The 21,768-nt window shown below is 47.3% G+C and overlaps 1 protein-coding gene across 1 annotated transcript in view; it reads right to left on the bottom strand.

Annotated features, from left to right (window-relative positions):
- ANKS6 (ankyrin repeat and sterile alpha motif domain containing 6) overlaps positions 1 to 21,768 on the bottom strand; it is a gene marked incomplete at its 5' end in the record, with an annotated part of 61,299 nt that overhangs the window by 23,819 nt on the left and 15,712 nt on the right. The window contains 9 exons of the mRNA XM_023510545.1: positions 6,678 to 6,847; positions 9,212 to 9,365; positions 11,868 to 12,071; positions 14,857 to 14,906; positions 15,683 to 15,881; positions 17,430 to 17,578; positions 18,328 to 18,434; positions 19,423 to 19,627; positions 20,253 to 20,297. Coding sequence (XP_023366313.1) covers positions 6,678 to 6,847; positions 9,212 to 9,365; positions 11,868 to 12,071; positions 14,857 to 14,906; positions 15,683 to 15,881; positions 17,430 to 17,578; positions 18,328 to 18,434; positions 19,423 to 19,627; positions 20,253 to 20,297 — 1,283 coding nt within the window. The remainder of the gene's footprint in view (positions 1 to 6,677; positions 6,848 to 9,211; positions 9,366 to 11,867; positions 12,072 to 14,856; positions 14,907 to 15,682; positions 15,882 to 17,429; positions 17,579 to 18,327; positions 18,435 to 19,422; positions 19,628 to 20,252; positions 20,298 to 21,768) is intronic.

A 21,768-nucleotide genomic window follows, 5' to 3' on the forward strand; every position in this document is an offset into this window, starting at 1 on the left:
ATAACAGCACACATTCCACTGCATGAATGTACCACAGTTCTTTATCCATTCACCTGCTGAAGAACATCTGAGATGTTTCCAGCTTGGAGTGATTATGAAAAAATCTGGTATAAACATTCACAGATTTTTGTAGGAACAGAAGTTTTACAAAAATTCACTTAGGTAAAAACCTAAGACAGCTCCTAGTTTTTTGGTAAAAAGATGTTTAGTTTTATGAGAAACTGTCAATCTTCTCAAGGTGGCTATAGTATTTTACACTCCTACCAGAAATGAACAAGAGTTCCAGACATTCTGCGCTTTTATCATTACCCATACCTTTTATTTTTTAATTTAGCCTACTAGGTATATAGTGTTATCTCAATTATGGGTTTAGTTTGCATTTACCTAATAACTTATGATGTTGAACATCTATACACCTTCCTTAAGCATCTGTTTAGCTATTTTGCCCATTTAATATTTGTTGTTTATGTTCTTATTGCTGAATTTTGAGAGTTACTTATCCTGGATAAGAGACCATTATTACATACATGATTTCCAAGTTTTTTCTCCTACTCTGCAGTGTGTCTTTTCATTTTCCTAATGATGTCTTTTGAAAATATTTCAGCTTTGATGAAGTCTAATTGGTAATTTTTTCTTTTATGGATCATGCTTTTAGTGCTGTATGCTTTGACAAATCCAAGGTCATGCAGGTTTTCTCTTAAAAGTTTTACAGTTTTTCATTTTCTATTTTAGTCTCTGATCCATTTCAAATTAATTTTCATGTCAGGTGTGAGGTATAGGTAGAGGTTCATGGACATCTGATTGCTCTAGAACTCTTGGCTGAAAAGACCAGCCTTTCCTCATTCAACTACCTTTATACATTGCAAAGACAATCAGTTGACGAGGCTCCCTACACTGCCCCACTCATCTCAGCATCTGTCCCTTCACTAAGACTCCACTGTAACTTCATGGCAAAACTTCACACCAGGTAGTGTGAGTCTTCCAACTTTGTTCTTCTTTGTGATTATTTTGATTATTATAATTTCTTTGCATCTAAACATAAAATTTATAATTAGTGCTGGTATTTTAATTAGGATTTCAATCTATATATCAAATTGCAAAGAAATGATATCTCACAATATCAAGTCTTCTGTCTCATTTAAACTCCTTTGACTTATCAATGTTCTGTAGATTTCAATTTATATTCTGTATTTTATTAGATTTATACCTAAGTATTCATTTTTTCATATAATACCTTTCAAATGCATTGCAAATGGTATAATTTTGAATTTATAAATACTAATTGTTTCAATACTAATTGTTCAGCAATGACATACAGAAATACAGTTGACTTCTGTAAATTGTCCTTGTATCCTGAGACTTTGTTTAACTTACTTATTAATCCTTGGAGCTTTTGTGTAGATTCTCTGGAGTTGTCCATGTGGACAATCATGTCTTCTAAGTTTTACTTTTTCCTTTCCAATCTGCAGGTCTCCTATTTCTTTTTCTCACCTTATTGTACTAGTTAGTACAAGCTCAGAGAGTTAGAGATGAGAGAAGGCATCCTTGCTCCCGATCTTAGGAGGAAAGCACGCACCTCAGTCTTTTACGAAGTATGATCCTAGCTAAAGATGTTTTATATCAGATACAGGAAGATCCCTCAATTCCCAGATTGCTGAGTTTTAATAATGATTGAATTTGGAATTGCTAAGTGATTTTTCTGCATGTTATTCATTATGGCGAATCTCAGGAGTTACTCAGTCTCTGCATGTTATTCTTTATGGTGAATCTCAGTATGTTACTCAGTCTCTGCATGTTATTCTTTATGGTGAATCTCATTGATTTATTTTCCGATGGTGAACTAGAAGTGTATTTCTGTGATGAAACCCACTTGGTCAGAATGTGCTATCCTTTTATCACTGGATTAGATTTGGTAATATTTTGTGAAGAGTTTTATATGCATGGTCACAAGGACCACTGGTTTGTCATGAAAATACACCCTTGCTCTCAATCTTAGGGGAAAAGAGGAGCCGGGCTTGGTGGCTCATGCCTGTAATACCAGCATTCGGGGAGGCTAAGCTGGTGGTGGGGCTTTCTTGAGGCAATGGGCAACATAGTAAGACTATATATCTAAAATTTTAAAAATTTTAAAAATTAGCCAAGCATGGTGGTACATACTCATAGTCCTAGCTACTTAGGGGACTAAAGTAGGAGGATTGCTTGAGCCCAAAAGTTCAAGGTGGATAGTAAGCTACAATCTCACCACTGTACTTCAGCCAGGTTGACAGAGCAAAAGCCTGCCTCAAAAAAAATTGTAATAATAATTCAACAATTCAAAATGAAAGAGAATAATTCCTGGCAAGATAGAAAATACAAAACTCACTCCAGAAGAAACAGATAAGCCAAATAGCCTTCTATCTATTAAAATAATTTATTTGGTAAAATTTAAAAGATAAATTGAAGGCCCAGATGGTTTTACTGGCATATTTTATCAAACCTCTAAGGAAAAGGTAATACCAAATCTATACAATCTCTTCCAGAAAATTAGAAGAGAAGATAATATTATAGTTCCCAACTCATTTTATGAGCCAGCACGGCTCTGGTTTTTTCCTTCAGCACTTTAAAGATGTCATGGCACTGTCTTTAATTCACATGGTTTGTGAAAAGAAGTCTGCCGTCATTCCTATGTTTGCAATTTCTATTTTTCTCTGGCTGCCTTCAAGATTTTCTCTTTGTCTTGCTTTTAACAATTAACGTTTGATAAGACCAGGTATCTTTTTGGTATGTACCCTATTTAGTGTTTTTTGAACTTCCTAGATCTGGAGTTTGGCATCTATTATTAGTTTGGAAAAATTGTTAGCCATTATTTCTTTTCTTTGGCCATTATTTCTTTAATACTCCTTCTACCCTACCATTCTCCTTCCCTCTCTCTCTTCCTTCAGGATTTCAATTGCCTATACGTTACAGCATTTGATATTATCCCACAACTTCGTGATGCTCTGTTTTGTTTTGTTCTTGTTTATTAACTTCTTTTTTCTTTGTTTTTCAGTTGGGGTAATTTCTATTGCCCTATCTTGAAGTTCACTGATTCTTTCCTTGGCCACATAAAGTCTACTGAGGAGCCTGTCGAAAGCATTCTTCATCTTCAACACTGTGTTTCTGACTTCTAACATTTCCACTGGAATCCTTGTATTCTCCATCTCTCTGCTGAAATAGTTACTCATATGATCTTACCTGTTGGGCACACTTTTCATTAGTACCTTTAACATTATTCATCATAGTTATTTTAAATTCCCTAACACTCCTGTCATATCTAAGTCTAATTGTCAGGATTGCTTTGTTTCTTAGGAGCATACTTTTTCTTGCCTTTTGTACATTTTATAATTTTTGCTAAAAATCGGACATCTTGTGTAGTAGAGACTGAGATAATTTTTATGCTTGGGAATGGGTACACTTTTTCTTCTTTCAAGCCTTCAATGTTCCTGCTAGCTAACTATATCCTAGTACAGAAAAAGAAGTCCTTCCCTTAGGTTTTGAAAGATTTTGTCAAAAAGCTGCCTATATTACTAATAAATCCTTCTCTCTTTATATAAAGAAGGACATTCCCAAATAGAATTTCCTTTTAAGCAGGAGATAATTAGTTTATCCCCACAAAGTAGATCTTTGCCAAAAGCAAAGAAACATGGCAGCCTAAGTGGGGAAAGGGTGGGTGAATATACGATTACTTAGGATTATCCGGAATACCTGAACTATTCTCTATCTCCCTGACGTGGCAGACTCACTGTGTTAATGACACCATCTCTAGCCTTCCCCGGACTCCATACCCTTTGCTATGTAGCTCTATGCACTCCCCCAGGGTGGGCTTGTTGACTCGCTTCAACTACTTGGTTTTCTACCCACACCTTTACGCACTGCCACGAGAACATGTTCACGCTTGCTGTGGACACACATGACCCAGCTGTCATATGAGTGATGCCCCAAATCAGAAGACTGCCCAGCTAAGTCCAGACTAAACTGCTGACCCCAGATGCATACGCTGAGTAAATCTTCTTTTGTTTGAATCACTGTCTTAGGGTAGGGATATAAAGCTGATCTACCCAGTGGGCCTTTGGGTCCCCAAAGATCTGGGAAGTGTTATGCACATTCTAACTCCACCCATTCTGCTTCTCCTAACGCTCACTTCGCACGGATACATGATCATTCTAGACACCATGCTCGTGAATATTCCACTAGAGTGAGCTGCTTGCTTTAAGCAAAGTACAAAACCAGATTCAGGAGACTCAGATTTTGAATACTAATTTCTAATTCTGACTAAGGGAGTGTTTGAAAAGCACTTCATGTCTCTATTCTGCTGCTGGGACAGAAAGTCCCCCTCTGCGTCCTTTGACTTAGGGCAGTGGTTTCTAATAGCCCTGGGCAAGGCTGGCTGCATAGACACTCTGGGAGAAACAGATTCCCCAGACCCTATCCTGAAAGTCTCATTCAGTTACCCTAGGATGGGACCTAGAAATCTGAATTGGGCGGTGTCTGTGGCTCAGTGAGTAGGGCACTGGCCCCATATACCGAGGGTGGCGGGTTTGAACCCGGCCCCAGTCAAACTGCAAGAAAAAACAGCTGGGGCTCGGCACCTGTGGCTCAAGTGGCTAAGGCGCCAGCCACATACACCTAAGTTGGCAGGTTCAAATCCAGCCCGGGCTGCCAAACAACGACGACGGCTGCAACCAAAAAATAGCCAGGCATTTTGGCGGGCACCTGTGGTCCCAGCTACTTGGGAGGCGGAGGCAAGAGACTCGCTTGAACCCAGGAGTTGGAGGTTGCTGTGAGCTGTGATGCTACAGCACTCTTCTAGGGGAACAGCTTGAGGCTCTGTCTCAAAAAAAGAAAGAAAAAACAGCTGGGCATGTGGTGGGCATCTGTAGTCCCAGCTGCTCGGGAGGCTGAGGCAAGAGAATCGCTTAAGGAGCTGGAGGTTGCTGTGAGCTATGATGCCACAGCACTCTACTGAGGGCAACAGAGTAAGACTCTGTCGCTTAAAAAAAAAGAAAAGAAAAAAAAATCTGAATTTTTATCATCAGAATAGAAATACAACATTTTAGACAACAGAGAACAGAAAAACTATATCAAAGCCTCAGACTAGTTTCCTAGAAGCAAAGGCAAAAATAGAAAAACAAAAATTAAATAAATTCTTACTATCTGATAAAAAACATCAAAATATCAGTAGTGTCTTTTTTTTTTATAGCTGGATTCTAAAAGAAAATCATATAGCTCCTATACACAAATACTGAAATTCTGTGTAACATAATGAAAAATAAGCTAATGTGTAGGGAGAGAGAACCTGGTTTTGGAGCTAAATTGTAAAAGGAACCTAATTATGTAGGTCCTATTGCATAAGGAACTCTGAATAACAAAAAGTTACGTAACTGACAATGGCTGGGCAGAAAATAAAGATTAATTCACATACATACATTAAGACGCAGATCTCTGAAGCCACTTCTTTGGTGGGCAAAAGTCCAGGATGAGGCTGGCTGTGGCCTAATTGTTCTCAGGGAGAAATCTGAAGACATGTAGGAAATATGATGAAGGCTGTGCCTGCACTTGGGTCCTAAGTCTTAAGAGGAGGAACTACTGGGGGACCCTGAGGGCAGTGGGCAAAGAAGCTGGTTCACACTCACAACTGGGCACCTATACTCTGGGGTATATCATGCTGACTCCATTTATCAACCAAGGCAGAGGGGTTCAGGAAGTGGACGGGCAGAGCCCCAAGACAATAAAAGACTCTTCATTGCAGAGAGGGACTTAGGGTTTCTCATGCTGTGCACACTCGAGATGCTGATGAGGGAGTGAGCTTGAGCTGGCTGCACTGAAGCAGAAACGGGGCCAAGAAGCTGGGAGGCTTGGCTCGGGCTCTGTCCTGCCTGGGACCTACCTTCATCGCCTCCCCAAGGCAGGCTCTCGTCTCTGGAGCACCCAGGATGGGTTCACCAACAACCCTGGCCACCCTAACACTTTCCTGTGGCTTGCTCGTCCTCCAGATGCCCACCCAGATGGTACTCAGCCTGAAGAGGACCTCCACCTGTGCCCCCACGGCACCACCACTTCTCTCCACAACAGCTCCCACTGCATGAAAACATGAATGCCTGCGTCCTTCATTATACCCTGAGCAGTCACCAAGTCTCCCAGTTCACGGCAGATCCTCTCTGTTGGCAGTGCCAGGCACAGAGCAGACGCTCCCAAGCAGCCCACAATAGGTGAGTGCAGTAGGTAGAGGTCCCACAGACAAAGACTCCTAACGATGCTGCTGCAGGCCGGCCCCACCAGGCCCCAGCCTGATCACAAAGTGTGAGGCTGAGATCTGACCCCAGGCGGTAGCGGCTGAACCCATCCTTACCTCTTTTACTCTCATTAATGGACAAACAAGGTGAGGCTGGATGATCCCTGGGGCTGTAGGAAGCAGGGGTGCACCCTGGCAGTTCACTGCACCTCAGTGCCCTCCTCCTCCCACCTGGAGACACAGCAGGAGGTGAACACAAGCAGTGGACTGATTCAGCCTGCTCAGGAAGCCCCTGAATGGCTGTCTGGAAAGGGCCTGGCTTTCGTCCTGTCCCACGACTAAGATACTGGCCGTGCTCCCTGACACGTGGGCCATGTTAGGACAGAATCTGTGAGTGTAGCAAGTGGAGTCAACACAGAGTAAGCACCTTGCCACTGGGAATGCTGCTGCCTGCAGGGAAGACTGGAAGCTCAGAGGAGCTGGACCCGAGGGCTGGCCCCACAGGACTTGACCGACGGCTGGGCTTCTGGTCAGATAATCTGGCTGCTTTCTTCCTCTGAGCAGCGATTTGGGACAAGACGCTGTCTATGCTGCCACCTGAGGAGACAGAAACAGGGGTAACCTCCATAGGTACAGAGTGCTTACTCCAATACGGAGTGGAGGGCTGCACTGTGCTGAAACCACATCTGCCAGACTCCCTTCCCTGTGTGGCTCCAGGCCAGGGTTGACTGCATGAGAATTCTGCTTGAGAAGTAGAAGGCAGGCAGCAGGCAATAACTACCATACCAGGTAGGTGCCATGGGCTAAGGCAGGAAGGGGGCTGCATGGCCCTTGCTTTCCCTGTGCCACAGCAGCTCACGCCAGCTCCTCCCAGGCATAGTACAACCGCTTGCCTCAGACTCCCAGGGCAGCCCCTCTCTGCAGTGCCGGCCAGCTGCTCAGGCTGACTTACCCAGTCACAGCAGGGCTTCAGGAGAGCTAATCACTGACTGTCCCTCACTGACTGACTCTCCGTTTGGGACTTTTATGTCTCTAGCTACTTCCACAATTGAATCAACAAACTCCTAACTCAATAAAACTCAGAGCAGCCAGCTTCCTTGACTGAATCCTGATCGCTACCTTCCCACTGTTTCCTCAAAGCTACTGGTAACCTTGAATTATTATAAAAGGAAGGAAGAAAAGAGACAATACCCAGGGCTGGGAGGTGCTTGAGGGAAGACACTAACAACTAATATTTATGGAGGGTTTATTGTGTGCCAGGCACTGCTATAAATATTTCACATGTATGAACAGCTAGAGCCATTCTGGAGGGCAGAATGTATCAAAAGCCTCAAAAATAGGCAAACTCACAAACTCAGCTGTCCTGACTCCAGGGAGCTTATGTTATGGAAATCACTGAACAATTAGGCAAATCTGGAGGCATGAAGGGACTACTCAGGGAGGCATTACCTGCAAGAGCACAAAGCTAGGAAGAGCCTTAGTGTTACACAACAGGGAATTGGTTAAATAAATAGTGAAGTCTCATATAAATGGAATACTGTTTGGTTATTAAAAAGAGGCCGTGGATGCACAGTGACATACAAAGGCGCTTGTAATCTAGCAATGTGTGAGAAAAGTAAAAAGCAAGGTACAAAGCAGTTTATGTTTAGCAAGGCTCTGAAATCAGGCTGTCTGGACTCTAGTCTGGGGTCTGCTACTCAACAGCTGTGTGACCTTGGGTAAGTTATTTAACTGCCCTGAGTTCTGGTCGTCCCCCATCCTTACCCACCCACCCCAGTCTGTAAAACAAAGATGATAACCTCACAGGCTATCATGGGACTGAACAAGATAGCTCATTTAAAGGGCTTGGCCCTGTACTTGGCATTTACTAAGTACTCAATAAATTATGACTCCTTTTTATAAAATTTATAAATGCATAAAAATGTTTTGCAAAAAACATACCAACAATATTAATGCTGATCCTCAATGGATGAGATTATATTTTTAGTCTTTTGGTTTGCCTGGTCTTAAAGCTTTTGCTACATCAAACAGGGTGGCCTTCTTGAAAACCTGGCATGGGTCAATTCTGGATGACCTTGGGGAGGACAAGAAAGTATGCTACAAGCTCAAAATAACCGTGGGGAACTCTGGTTTAAGACCTAATTGCCACCACCTTGCTGTGTGACTCTAAGCAAATCTCCTGCCCTACTCTGAGCTTCAGTTTTCTCATCTGTTTAATTTATTTCAATTAAAAAAAAAAGATGGTGCTCAGGCTGGTCTCAAACTCCTGACCTCAAGTCAGGAACACTCCTGCCTCAGCCTTCCAAACAGCTGGGATTATAAGTGTGAGTTATCACACTCCTTCAGGAATTTTATTTTGTTTACTTATTTATTTTTTGAGACAGAGTCTCACTCTGGTGCCCTGGCTAGAGTGCTGTGGCATCACAGCCCACAGCAACCTCAAACTCTTGGGTTTAAGCCATTCTCTTGCCTCAGCCTCCCAAGTAGCTGGGATTATAGGTACACACCACAATGCTGGCTAGTTTTTCCATTTTTTTGGTAGAGACGGGTCTCACTCTTGCTCAGCCTGGTCTCTTGAACTCCTGAGCTCAGGTGATCCACCTGCCTCTGCCTCCCAGAGTATTAGGATTACAGGCATGAGCCACTGCACCCAGCCCCCTTCAGGACTTTTAAATACCATGGAAACAGCATGTGTTTTTCTTAATTTCTTGTAAAATTTTTTAAAAAGCATTGTGGACTTTATTTCCTTCCTCTCCATCCACCTTCATCTTCAAGAAAATGTACGAAATAAACTCTGAATGGTGAATTCATTATAAAGTCCCTTAGCCACTTCTCCCTGTGTGCCTTCATTTCTAGGACCATTTGTAGACTGAAATGGGGCAACTCAGGGGTTGTCCTACCACCCAGCAGTCCCTTACTGCCTAAGGGGTTATCCTACCACCCAACAGTCCCATTACTCACCTGAGCGGCTGTGCAGCTCCCCACCATGCCTGCTCAGGCCCCCTACTCCACTGGAACTGCTGGAGGAATGAGGAGAGTGGTTCACATTTCCAGAACTGGTGGGAGAGGCTGGGCTTCTGGAAAGACTTGGAAACTTCACAGGCCTGACAGGTGCCTGCAAGAATAAGGTGGATTTGGTAGTTGGCAGGGGGACCCCGCGCTCCTAGTGGGATGCCCAGCAGTGAGGAGGGCCCTGCGCTCTCCTGGTGTGTCCCTGGCTGAAGTGTGCCAACAGGAGGCCCCTGAGGCACAGGGGTCCTGTTATCTGCTAACCTCCCCCACCCCACATCATTTCCCAGGGGTCACCCTGCTGTCAGTCTCACTCAGAGCCACTGCCTTCCAGAAAAGATACTGTGTCATTCACTGACAAACCGCAGAGGCCTTACCACATCCAGGACAAAGTCCAGCCTGCTCAGCGCAGCCAGGCCTAGTGACCACACCCCAAACCCCGAGCCTGCTTCCACAATGCTGCCCACCGGTCCCTGTGCCTGGCTGCGTCGTCTTCTCCATCCTCTGCAAATTTCCCCAGCAGCTCTGGCTCTAGACGGTCCTCCCACTCGACCTCGCCACCCCGCCCCAGTCACACTAACCTCCTTTGGGTTTCCTGACATGCCCATCCTTTTGGTGCCTTAGGATGGATGGCTTCTCCAGCTCCCCCCAGAGGCTCCTCATCCTTTAGGCCTCCATTCTGAGGCCTCTGCAGTCTAGGGCAGGCTGCCTCCCAGCAGCCTATTCCTTCACATCTCCACCCTTGTCACAACTTGCGAGTGGACTATAACGTGGGTCACCATATGTTCTGATTCCCCTGAGGACTGTCATCTCCACGGGGACTTTGTTCTCTGCTATGTATCCTCAGTCCCCTGCTCTGGCCTCAGCACAATGAACGCATGGGGTGGTATGACCAAACATTATAGCAAGCTGAATGGTGGCCCTGCAAAAGATATATCTACGTCCTAATCCCAGAACTTATAAAATACCACCTCATAAGGCAAGAGAGTGACCATTATGTGTGTTTGCCCAAGATGTGCTTACAGTAAGAATTTAGAGAGGAGGAGCTTATTTTGGATAACCCAGATGGGCCTTAAAGGCAATCACACACATCTTTAGAGGACAGCAGAGGGAATTTCAACAAAAGAGGCAGTGTGACCGTGGAAGCAGAGATGGGAGTGACACAGCCACAGAGGCAAGAAACAGACCCTCCCCTGGGTTCTCTAGAGCGGATGGCTCTCCTAACACCTTGATTTCAGACTTCTGGCCTTCAGAACTGTTAGAGAATAGATTTCTGTTGTTTTAAGCCACCCGTTCTGTGGTGATGTGTTACACCAGCCCTGGGAAACTAAAGCAAAGGTTTGCTCAACAAACCCCCCTCAGAACCTCTGAGAGGAAGAGTGGCAGATCCCCAGGTCTGTCTGCTGAGTGTGCAAGACAGAGCCAACCAGCAAAGGCCTTGCACACACACCCTCTCTCGCTCTGCCTGGGACACCACTGCTTACCCTGCCCTGGGGAAAAAGCTCTTCCACAGGCTGCGAATCCCAGCTCAGATTTCACCTCTTCTTGGAGGCCTCCCCTGACTGCACCACCACACACAATCAACTCTCTGCAGCTCCCAGGACACTCCTTACATAGCTCTCTGCCTCATGCTCATGCCTGTCTTTGCCACGGTGCCTCCTGGGCAGGGTCGGCTGATGGGACCACACGAAGGTGGGATTTAGCGAGTGTTCGCAAAGTGAACAAAGCCGGTGGCGATGTTCTATCGCTCTGGGGTTAAATTCCCAAGCCGTGGCAGAAGTCTCAGAGATGATTCGGTGATGCTGCCCACATTCCTATCTGACCAAGAATAGTGGATTAAACACAAACCCGGCCTGCTTGTTCGGAGAACGTCTCCAATGCCAGGCTCTGGGTGTCCCACTATGATTTGATATTATGACAGTAGCCCCAAGGCAGCAGAGCGAGTGCAGACTCAGCCCACCCTGCCCCCCACTGCCACCACAGACAAGCCCTGAGTCTCTCCATCACTCAGTACAAGGCCTCTGGTGTGCTCATCGCTGCGTCTACAGTGCAGATAGCGCTGCACCTGCAGGGCGAGCCTGCCGGCTGACAAGGCCACCTCCACACACAGAGACAAACCAAGGCCACAGGTCAGAAGCCTCTGTGGTCAGAAGGACAGAAGTCACACTCCCTGTACATGCAAGAAAATACTGGTTGTGTACCCAGTTGCCTCCTAGTGTTTGCTCTTGGTCCTAGATTAAAAGCCAAGAACATGATTTCTGGTCCCTGGCTCACCCCTGCCTGCCTGGTGATCATCAGCAAATTACTCACCCCTCCCCCCAGGTCTCAGTTTCCTCATCTACTAAAGAGAAGGTTGGATTAGCTAGATTAAGTCTTCAAACTGGGTTCCTTGGAGCTCGGGTTCCACAGAGAGGACAGATGTTCCTCCCATCCCAACATTGTTGAGTTACTTTTTAGGACTTCATAGACAAAGAATATCACTCATCCCAAAGGAAAAAAAAGCCGCCACCCCTCTGGATTAGCAAGTCTGCAGTCCCTCTGCCTGAAACACTCCGCAGTCTCTGAGAGCAGTGAGTGATGTATGAAAAGACATCAGTGGACCACTTACGGAGTCGGTGCTCCCGCTGCCCCCTGGGTGGCCCCTGCTAGCTCTCTGGGGCAGTACAGTCTTCATGGCATCTGCCTTCCCATTGTGGCAGGTGTGGGACCGATCAGAGCTCCACAGCTCAAAACTGGAAGGGGGCAAGAAGGGGGGGATGACTGCCTTCAGCTTGTCACTCGGGAGTCTGGTGAAAGGGGCTCCGTTTCGAAGCTGAAAAAGACAGGCTGGGGGTTAGACAAGATCAGGAGGGCTCCTAGCTCTGGGGAAAGACTCCACAAGGGTCTTCCTGCTTCTCAGAGCAGGGCACCACCACCCTCCCTCCAAGCCAGGAGCCCGGGTGTCCTCAGTCTCCTGCCAGCAACTGAGCAATGCCACATCTGCTTTGCTTAAACTCTGCTCCTGTTGGATCTGTCAGAGCAGCAAGACCAGAACAGGAGGGAGGAGAGACGAGCAGAGCAGGTGAGGCTGTGTGTCACTAGGTCAAGGTGAGGTGGGAAAGCTGGGAGAGCACAGAGGAGGGCATTGGGGGGGGGGGGGAGCGGGGCAGGGAAGGGGCCAAGCTCAGCCAGAAGTGGCCCAGTGAGGACGGGGAGTGAGGACGGGGAGCAGGCTTTCCGAAGTGAGGGAAGAGGCCTGGAGCTGAGAGGAACAGGATGGGGTTGCAGAGCTACCAGGAGACCAGTGAGAGTGGCCTGGGGCTGCAGGAAGAGGGGCAAGGAGGAGAGCTAGACCCAAATGCCTCCCTCTCCAGCCCCCGATGTCCCAGTCCACTGTAGCCACACCTCCAACTGACAGTTTCAACTGATAGTTCCAGCTGTTATCTAATTTTAAATTTTGAAAATGTGATTTGAGGGTCAGTATAAAATCTACAGAGAAGACTGCTGTATCATCAAAGAAAAGCATTCACACAGTCCATGCTCACCTTAATTAAGAAAAGACTGTGAACTCAGTGCCAGATGGTGCTTTGTGGGGACGGGCATCCCACAGCTAAACCCGCTGGGCGGGTGGGTATCTCCGCTCCGATGGCTGCACACGTCCATCTGTGGGGTAGATGGTGCCCTGGAGCCCTCTACAGGGTATGAGCAGTCAGGGCAAGGGCCCCCAGGGCAGGAAGGTGGGCCTCCTGGGCTCTAGTCTTTCAAGACAAGTGCTGTCCCTCCTGGACCACCACAATCTTATCCAGCAAGTGAGGGGCTGGACTGAGTCACAGCTGCAAACCTAGCTCGGATGGGCATTTTCACTCCCTGGGGTGAGAGTCTAAACACTGCAATGAGTTAATATATGTAAAGTGCTGAGAATAGTGGCTAGCACTTAGTACAGGCTAGAGCAGTGATTTTTCAACAGGTGTGCTATGGCACACTGGTGTGCTATGAGATGATCTTAGAAAATTATTAAAAATCATTAAATTATTTTTGAAAGAAGTTCAAAGCACAGTAAGTATACTCTTTTTTTTTTAATCAACATAATTTAAGTGGGCTTCAAAAGTTTAACTACAGATTCAAGCATGCTATGATATATAAAAAAAAAAGGTTCAAAACCACTGGGTATAGTATTTACTACTATTATAACCTGATATCATATACAGAGATGCTAAAAATTGCTTAGGAAAAAGATATAGGCCACAAAATGCCAACCATGATTATCCCTGGGAGTGAGGTCAAGGGTGAATTTACTTTCCTTCTTTATATTTTACTGCATCTTCTAACATTTCTATAATAGCATTTCTGTCTTTGTACTGAAAATAATTATTGCTGTTTAAGAACACCATCAAATTTTGGGCTGCACAAGTTCTCACAGTTAGTGTCAAAGCCGTCAGTTTACACCTGTTGGCATGGCAGGGTACAGCAGGGACAGGTCTGTCAGGACTTGGTGCTGGGCTATGCAGCTCCAGCCTCTGGAGCTCCAGCTTCCAGGAGCCCTGGGCTCCCTTGTGCTCTCCAATACTGCCCTCTGCTGGTCAGTATTAGGGTCTTTGCACTAAAGGGCCTCACGTCCACCTTTAACCACCAATCGGGTTCTCATTTCAGAGGTGAGGACTGTGAGGCCAGGTCACATAACAGCTTATTTTGAGGCAGGCATGCTAAGAACTTCCTGGGAACGATCTCATTTAAAAGCTGTAACTATGAAGCAATGGTTTTCAACCTTCCCAATGCCACGGCCCTTTAATACAGTTCCTGTGGGTCGTGACCTACAGGTTGAGAACTGCTACTGTGAAGAATCTCATTCCCCAAATCAGCCTGCCAACTGTCCTTCAATATCTACCTTCCACACCCTCCTTAGAAATGACCCTCTGGTCTTTGGATGGGCACAGGATCACCTGGAACTTTGTTTTCTAGATTCCTGTGCAGCAAGATGTAGCCATGTGACTGATTCTGCCTGTTCTGGTATAAGTAGAAGTAATACATGGCAATTCTCAGGAAACGTCTTTAAGCTCAAAGCTACCTTTCCCCCCTCTTCTTTTCTGAGGGCTAGAAGCCATATATGGGGAGAACAACAAGTACAAGGTAGCTTGTGCTCATACTAAAATTTTATTTACGTGAGAGAAGTTACTATCTCATTTATGCCATGTTATTTGGGGACTTTCTGTTACTCATAGCTGAACTTAACCCTGATACATACGTAGTTTACAGATGAGGAAACAGACCTCTCCCAGACTGGAAATAAACCCTCATCTCTGATTCGTCTACTCCTGGCTCTCCAGAATCCAAAGGGTGAGTCTCTATTTCCCATGCTGCTCATCAATTCCTCCCTGAGATTAGGACCAGGGCTGGCACCCAGGTGCCATGCACCAGCACAGCTGTACCCACAGTTTGGGGTTTTAGGACTGGCTGCTCTGAGGCCTCGGTGTCAGAGCTGAACCCACTGTTAAACACATTTGAGCATCAACTCCTGTGGCCACCACAAAGACAGACAAACACCCACATCTCTTCTCATGAATCAATCAAGTCATGAATGGCAGAGACCTAAGATGCTCTTAGAAAAGCCCCACACTCACCATCGTTGTCAATAACACATCTTCCTTTTCTCCTCTTGTGCTCCCAGGACCTGAGGGACAAACAGAATTTTCCTGAAGTGATCACCCCCCCATCCTGGCCCCTGATGTGAAAAATGAGTGAGGGTAAGTGACTGGGGCAGCCTCCATCCTGGAAAACCAACTCTCCCGGGTGATTAAATATTTAATAATAATTGGTATTCAATATTTTAATAGAAAGAAATCATTTAAAAGGTATCTCAAAGCATGTTTTCAGCCTTTCCATAAAACCACTGCTGACCTGGGTCAGACAGTGGAGCACCCAGCTCGATAGTCTGTCTCAGACAGTGGTGCCAGAGGAGCTCCTCCGGATGTGGGCAATCTGACTGGTAGGAGGGATCTGATCTAATCAATTTTCCAATCAGTATAGGAATCTCCTTCAGCAAACTGGCAAAGCTATCCAATCTGTTAAATACCCCTAGTAATGGGGAATGCAGTACCTAGCCCTCCCACCCCCAGGGAACTCATTCTGCTTTTAAGAGCCTTCAGTGCCACAGATCAATTACATCTGATGTACAACAGAGAGGCACTGGCTGGCCTGGGTCCCTTGGCAGGGAGTGTGGCATAGGAACCACAGGCCCTCGTCCCTGGCCAGAGGCTCCCCATTCCATCACACTCGGCATAATTGTGTCCCTGCCTACATCTCTTCTCCACCAGACCGGCCACTCTGCTTCAGTGTCACAATCCAACATCATCTCACCATGACATCAGCCCAGGAGGTAGGATAAAGGGCAGAGGGTGCAGGAGCACACTATTCTGGAAATTCCACCGCACAAGCAGCCTTTCTTACCCTTGTCTTTGATCATGGAGGCTGCATCAGGGAGCCCAGAGCGGCTTGTCTTGTCCTGGGGGGCCGCCCTCATGGTAGAGTCCAGAGCTGGGTCAGGTTCATCAGAGAAAGGCAAAGGCTGGTTGCTGGACAGCCCTCGGGGCAATGTCTGCATCAGTCTGAGCTTCCGGAACCGATTGGACATTCGATTCCACCAGGACTGCCAAGGGGACACAGAGCGGAGGTCATGCTCCAGGACTTCCCTGGCCCCACACTTAACACTTGCCTACCCTCCCCTCATCTGGGCCCAAGCAGGGATTGCCAACAGACCATAGCGCCAGCACAGTGCTCACTAAATCCTTCCTGACCCAGCCCTCTGACAGTCATTTCCAATAGGCAGGAGGTGGCACTGAATCCTATTTGCTGTCACTCCTCTAATTGTTCTCCTCACGGCACAGATTAAGAAACAGACCCAGCGGCTCGGCGCCTATGGCTCAACCGGCTAGGGCGCCAGCCACATACACCTAAGGTGGCGGGTTCGAATACCCAGCCCGGACCCGCCAAACAATAATGACAGCTGCAACCAAAAAATAGGCGGGCGTTGTGGTGGGCGCCTGTGGTCCCAGCTACTTGGGAGGCAGGAGACTCGCTTGAGCCCAGGAGTTGGAGGTTGCTGTGAGCTGTAATGCCACGGCACTTAAAGTGCAACTCTGTCTCATAAAACAAAACAAAAAAAGAAAAGAAACAGACCCAGCCACGAGTGCTGACTTGTTCAAGGTCTTACAGTGAGACACGGACAGACAGATGGACAGAGGAAGCTTCAAACTCCTCAACACCCACCAATGTATAACTTCCTTCCTCCATTCCAGTGACAGCATGAAAGGTGCCTGGTGTCCACACCGAGGTACCATCCCCTCTTGTAGCTGATCCTCCCTACCAAGAGAGGACAGGGGCTGCCCCTAAGAGGTCCTTATAACCCATGACTGCTCAGAGATTACTGCATAGCCACAAGAGGAGTCCACAAGGGCTGCAGGAAGGAGAGCAGAATGAAGGGATCTGCGTGAACACACTGTGGGAAAGGATCCAGAAGCTTGAGAGAGCAGCAGCCACGAGAGGAACGCCAGGCCTGCAGTTCTGAGAAGGTGCACAGTGGCGAGGTCAGCAGACAAGGCCAGTCTCTTGTTTTATTTTCTTGTGCATCAAGTAAGTTTGACTTCAAACAAATAGAGCAGAGCAGGAAGTGAAGATGAAAATCCAAACAGAAAGTTCAGCTTGCAGTTAGAATCAGCAACTAGAGCTTGCTTTGGGTGTTCCCAGGAAGTTGGCGGAGTCTGTGGACTTCAGGGAGACCCTAGAGTGGCATGGTCAGCAAATACTCTGCATACAGGAAAGCAGAGGCTGTAAACAGATTCCCCAGGAAGAGAAGTGTTTGTTTTGGCCAGCTCAGTAATCTAGCACGCAGGTTTTTTTAATTCCCTAACCTACACTTATAAATAGAGATTCTAGACCAAAATCTAGATTTCTACACTTTCTAGAAATTTCTAGATTTCTAGATTTTCCTGAAAAATAAAAAATTAAAGATCGGCAACATGGACCCACATTTTACCCAGCAGCCACTGCTGCCTTGTCCCCATCATCTCCTATTGCTCTCTCCAGCTCATACCCCACCCCTGCCAGGCCCCTAGCCTCAACCAGCTTGGGTGAGAAGGAGCAGCAGGTTGCCTATCCCCCTGGCCCTCAGAACCCCTCTGAAACAGGAAAGGCAAACCTTCAGCCCGCCCTTGTCATCGGGCAGCACTGGGATGCTCCAGGGCTGTCGGACCTTCGCAGGGGGTGGAGGCGCCTGGTGGCTGGGCCGGCCTTTGTCCTTATTCACCTGCATGCAGACAGATGCCAGCAGTCGAACAAGTTCCGTGTCTATGGACACAAAAGGCAGCATTTTACCTGAAAATATGCCTCTTGGGCCATGAGTAGAGGACCCAAGATGAACCCTATCAGCCTTAGAACTCAAGTCCCAGAAAAGAGCCTGTCACATCCAAAGGGAAACAGCAAGTGCCAGCCAGGGACCAAGAGAGGTGGGGCTAAGTAATGGCCATGAGTAGAGGACCCAAGATGAACCCTATCAGCCTTAGAACTCAAGTCCCAGAAAAGAGCCTGCTAATCCAAAGGGAAACAGCAAGTGCCAGCCAGGGACCAAGAGAGGTGGGGCTAAGTAATGGCCATAGCCCCTACACAGCACCTTTGACCCTGCAGCCTCCACCTACACAATTAAGCCAAGGGGGCTCACTGCTGCATCTCCCGTTCTGCTTGTCAAGGCCCATATATTTCCCCCTGAGTCCTTCAGAGTTTCCCACTACAAAGCAGACACCATTCTAGGATTTGTGTGGACAGCAAAGCCAGACACGTGGCTTGTATGTCTCCCCTCATGTTGCCTCCCAGAAGGCTGGTGCTGGAGGAAGCCTGACAAACAGCCTGGTCTAGGCCCAGCACCTCACAGGGAGGGCAGGGGCTTGCCTAAGGTCACATGATGAGCTCTTTGACACCTGAGACTAGCTTTCCCCTATGACTAAGCAAGTACTTAAAACATGGTTCATGGAGGAGGTGATTATCCTGACCCTTGGCCTAAGTCTGGGTAGATTTACAACCCTTTTGTTGGAATCACCCACCAGGATCGTTCAGCAGCATCACTAGATCAAAGGCCGTGTACCCATTTTTAGCACGAAGCGTGACATCAGCCCCCTGATTTAGCAGGTACTTGACAATTTCCTTATTCCTAGAGAGAAAAGAAATGCCAGAGTTACACTCCCTAAAAGCAAAAGCAGAGCTTTGCTCCTGGGGAAACATAACTGACAGCAACTATAGCACTTGCTCAGTCTCTGAGCATTTAAGAGGGGCGTGGAAAACTGCAAACAGACTCACACTCCGACACTCCTAAGGGCTTGGGCAGGTCAGAAGCAAACGTGATTTAAATCAAAGTATTAATGTTCTTCCCACAGACAAAATGAAAACCGAGGGCTCTTCCCAAAAATACACGTGGCCATCACACCCCTTCACTCCATCTCAGACCCCACCACTGCCGCTTTAAAGCAGGGCTTCCCCCGGGAAAGCTCTGTGCACAACACGATGCATAATATGGAAGCTTGAGGCTCCAGAAGTAAGAGAACCAACTGCTTCAGAGCCTGCAGGAAGTGATGTGATCACTTGAAAGAGGACAAAGGGGTCAGACCCCCGGGACCTACAAGAGGCCCACCTCAAGAGGAGGCCTGCAGGAGAGTGAAAACCCCACCTGCTGCGATGACCAGGTGAGAAGGGACTCAAAAGCACCTAGGAAGTGCTGAAACCTATTCGAAAGAAGAGGGTGGGGAAGCATCTCACCTCTTGGGAAGCCTACAGCCCATTTCACACAGGGGCCACCTAAGGAGGTCCCTATATCTCAGTGTGAAAACGCCAAATGAATTCATCACTCTGCTTAACTGAAACCGACCTAGGAAACTTATCCTTCTGCATAAAATGTTCCCACTGCATGTTTTTTCACAGGCACTGGTGAAATTCTATAATGGGGCAAGAGGAAATCTGGGCACAGAGGTGCAGGAGGAAATGAGCCCACTTTACTTTCATCTTTTGTGCATGTTCCCAAGTCCCCACAGCCCTGCGCTTTCTATGTAGCATCTCAGGATCACAAAAGCCCATCAGGTCAGGAAGCCACCCTAGACCAGAGCACTGGTTTAGCCTCATCGCTGAGGGGTGGAGCTGGCACTGACCCGTGATAGGTGGCCTGCATGAGGGCTGTCCAGCCATGAACACTGTCCTGTTTGTCAACATCAGCGTGCCTCTCCACCAGCAGCTGCACCAGCGGCAGCTGCCCCATGACGGCTGCCAGCATCAGGGGGGTCGCGCCGTCCCCGTTGACCAGGTTCACGTGGTTGGGGTCTTCGTCAGCAATCTCTTTGACCAGCTGGAAGTTTCCTGCCAACATAATTAGGAGTCCAGGTGATCCACGGGGCTAGCACCACAGGCTTTTTTTATCCAGTTGGCTCACGTAACAAACATTCACTGACCCTACCTCTGCAATAGGCTGCTGGCCATCGCAGGGACTACTGAGCTGAGTCAGAGACAGCTCCCACTCTCAAATCCCTCAGGGTGGAGGGGCGGAGACAAGCACTTAATGGGTACAAGTGTTTACTAAAAGACAGAAGTGTTGTTAGTATCTTAATAGAAGGAGACAGATAAGGGGAGTAAGCACGCAGGAGAGTTCAGGTCTCACTGGGGGCTAAGGATCAAGGAGGGCCTCTTGGAGGCGGGGTCTATTTGTCACAAAGAGTCTGGAGTGGGTGGGTGAGCAGAGAGGTAGTTCAGAGGTAGGGAAAGTTAGAGTGCAGCCACAGCCATAGCAATTGGCTGGAGGTAGGGAGGGGCTTGGGAGGACAGTCTGAACCCTGTGTGCAGAGTTCAGTAGTAAATAGTGGCCCTCCAAAATGCCTGTTTCTTTCCCACATACTCTGGGTGGCCTTGAAAAGGACTGCAAATATTAGGTTGGGAGAATGTGGGCCTGAATTCGTGAATATCCAAAAAGATTTTCTCAAGCGCTTACCCATTTTCAATGCATGGAAAATATCAGGTCGCCTTTTCTCCTCATCTGGGTAAACAAAGATTTTAAAAGTTAACCACAGAAAGGTTTAATATAACAGCAAAGTCACAGGGGTGTAACAACATAGCCCAGCTTTAAAAGGCATCTACTTCTCAAAAGCTATCTAATTGGAGATCTATGTAACAGGCAAATCCAGCAGCCCTTCTGGAAGGTTTATTACCAAACAATGTCAAAATGCCTCGGATACAGATCTTGGGAGGTCATTTTGCCAGCAAAACACAAATAAGCAGCAGACCACTGCCCTGATCCCAGACACATAAAGCCCTCATTTTTCGGTATTCCAAACTTTGGGGTGTCCTTTCTTACTTATACTGAAAAGTATGGTCTTGGAAAAATCTGGAGTCTTACAGAAATTTTAAAAAGAAACAATACTTTTTTCCTCTAAAAGCTAATGTACAACCATAATTCTAAAGCAGAAGACTCCTGAAATACTGAGCAACTGAACTCAAAGATCACAGACACAGCCAGCAGAAGAGCCAAGATTAATGTTTACATTCCTTCCCCAATAAACATGCCCCTGCCCCAGACCTGCAGACACAGCTGTCCACCTGATGTGTTCAAGCTAGCCCCCTAGCCTAACTCTTGGTTGGACCTGGAGGCCTCCCCACATGGCTAAGCTGGGCAGGACCCCTAGGCCTCTGTGCATGGCTAATGGGCAGGACCCCCAGGCTTCCCTACATGGCTGAGCTGGGCAGGACCCTTTGGCCTCCCTGTATAGCTGAGCTGGGCAGGACTCCCTGGCCTCCCTGCATAGCTGAGCTGGGCAGGACCCCCAGGTCTATCCATGCACCAGAGCCTTGCCACACCAACCTGGTGCCTCCCCATCTCTCAGTGCTCATCCTACACCTTCCTTCAAGCCTAGGCCCACAGGTATCCTCCCATGAGAGAGCAGACATCTTCATGGCCAGTCTGCTGGTGGGGGGTGAATTCAGAGCTTCCTACAGCCTTTACCTGACCTCAAAGACTGGAAGAGCAGCTGCCAGAGAGTACCTGTGACTCTGGGCTGACTTTAGTCCAGATCAGCCCTCTTGGGCAATGGGAGGGAGCTACATCCAGGGCAAGGAGCCCTGCGTGCAGAGGTGGTGCATGTGAACTTCAGCGTACACTTCTAGAGAGAACTGTCTCCTTACCACTAATGTAGGAACGACATCCACCTCACTTGGCTGCTGCAGGAATCAAATGATAATATGCATACAGAAAAGTAGAAAAATGCTTCATAAATGTTAAGACTCCATCCAAAGACAATTCTTGGCTGGGCCTGGTGGCTCATGCCTATAATTCTAGCACTCTGAGAAGCCGAAGCGGATAAATTGCTTGAGTTCAGGAGTTTGAGACCAGCCTGAGCAAGAGCGAGACCATGTCTCTACCAAAAATAGAAAACACTAGCCAGGCATGGTGGCAGGTGCCTGTAGTCCCAGCTACTTGGGAGGCTGAGGCAGGAGGACCTCTCAAGCCCAGG

Source organism: Otolemur garnettii, unplaced genomic scaffold (assembly GCF_000181295.1).
Source record: "Otolemur garnettii isolate 467f Iridium unplaced genomic scaffold, OtoGar3 scaffold00014, whole genome shotgun sequence".
Classification (NCBI taxonomy): domain Eukaryota; kingdom Metazoa; phylum Chordata; class Mammalia; order Primates; family Galagidae; genus Otolemur; species Otolemur garnettii.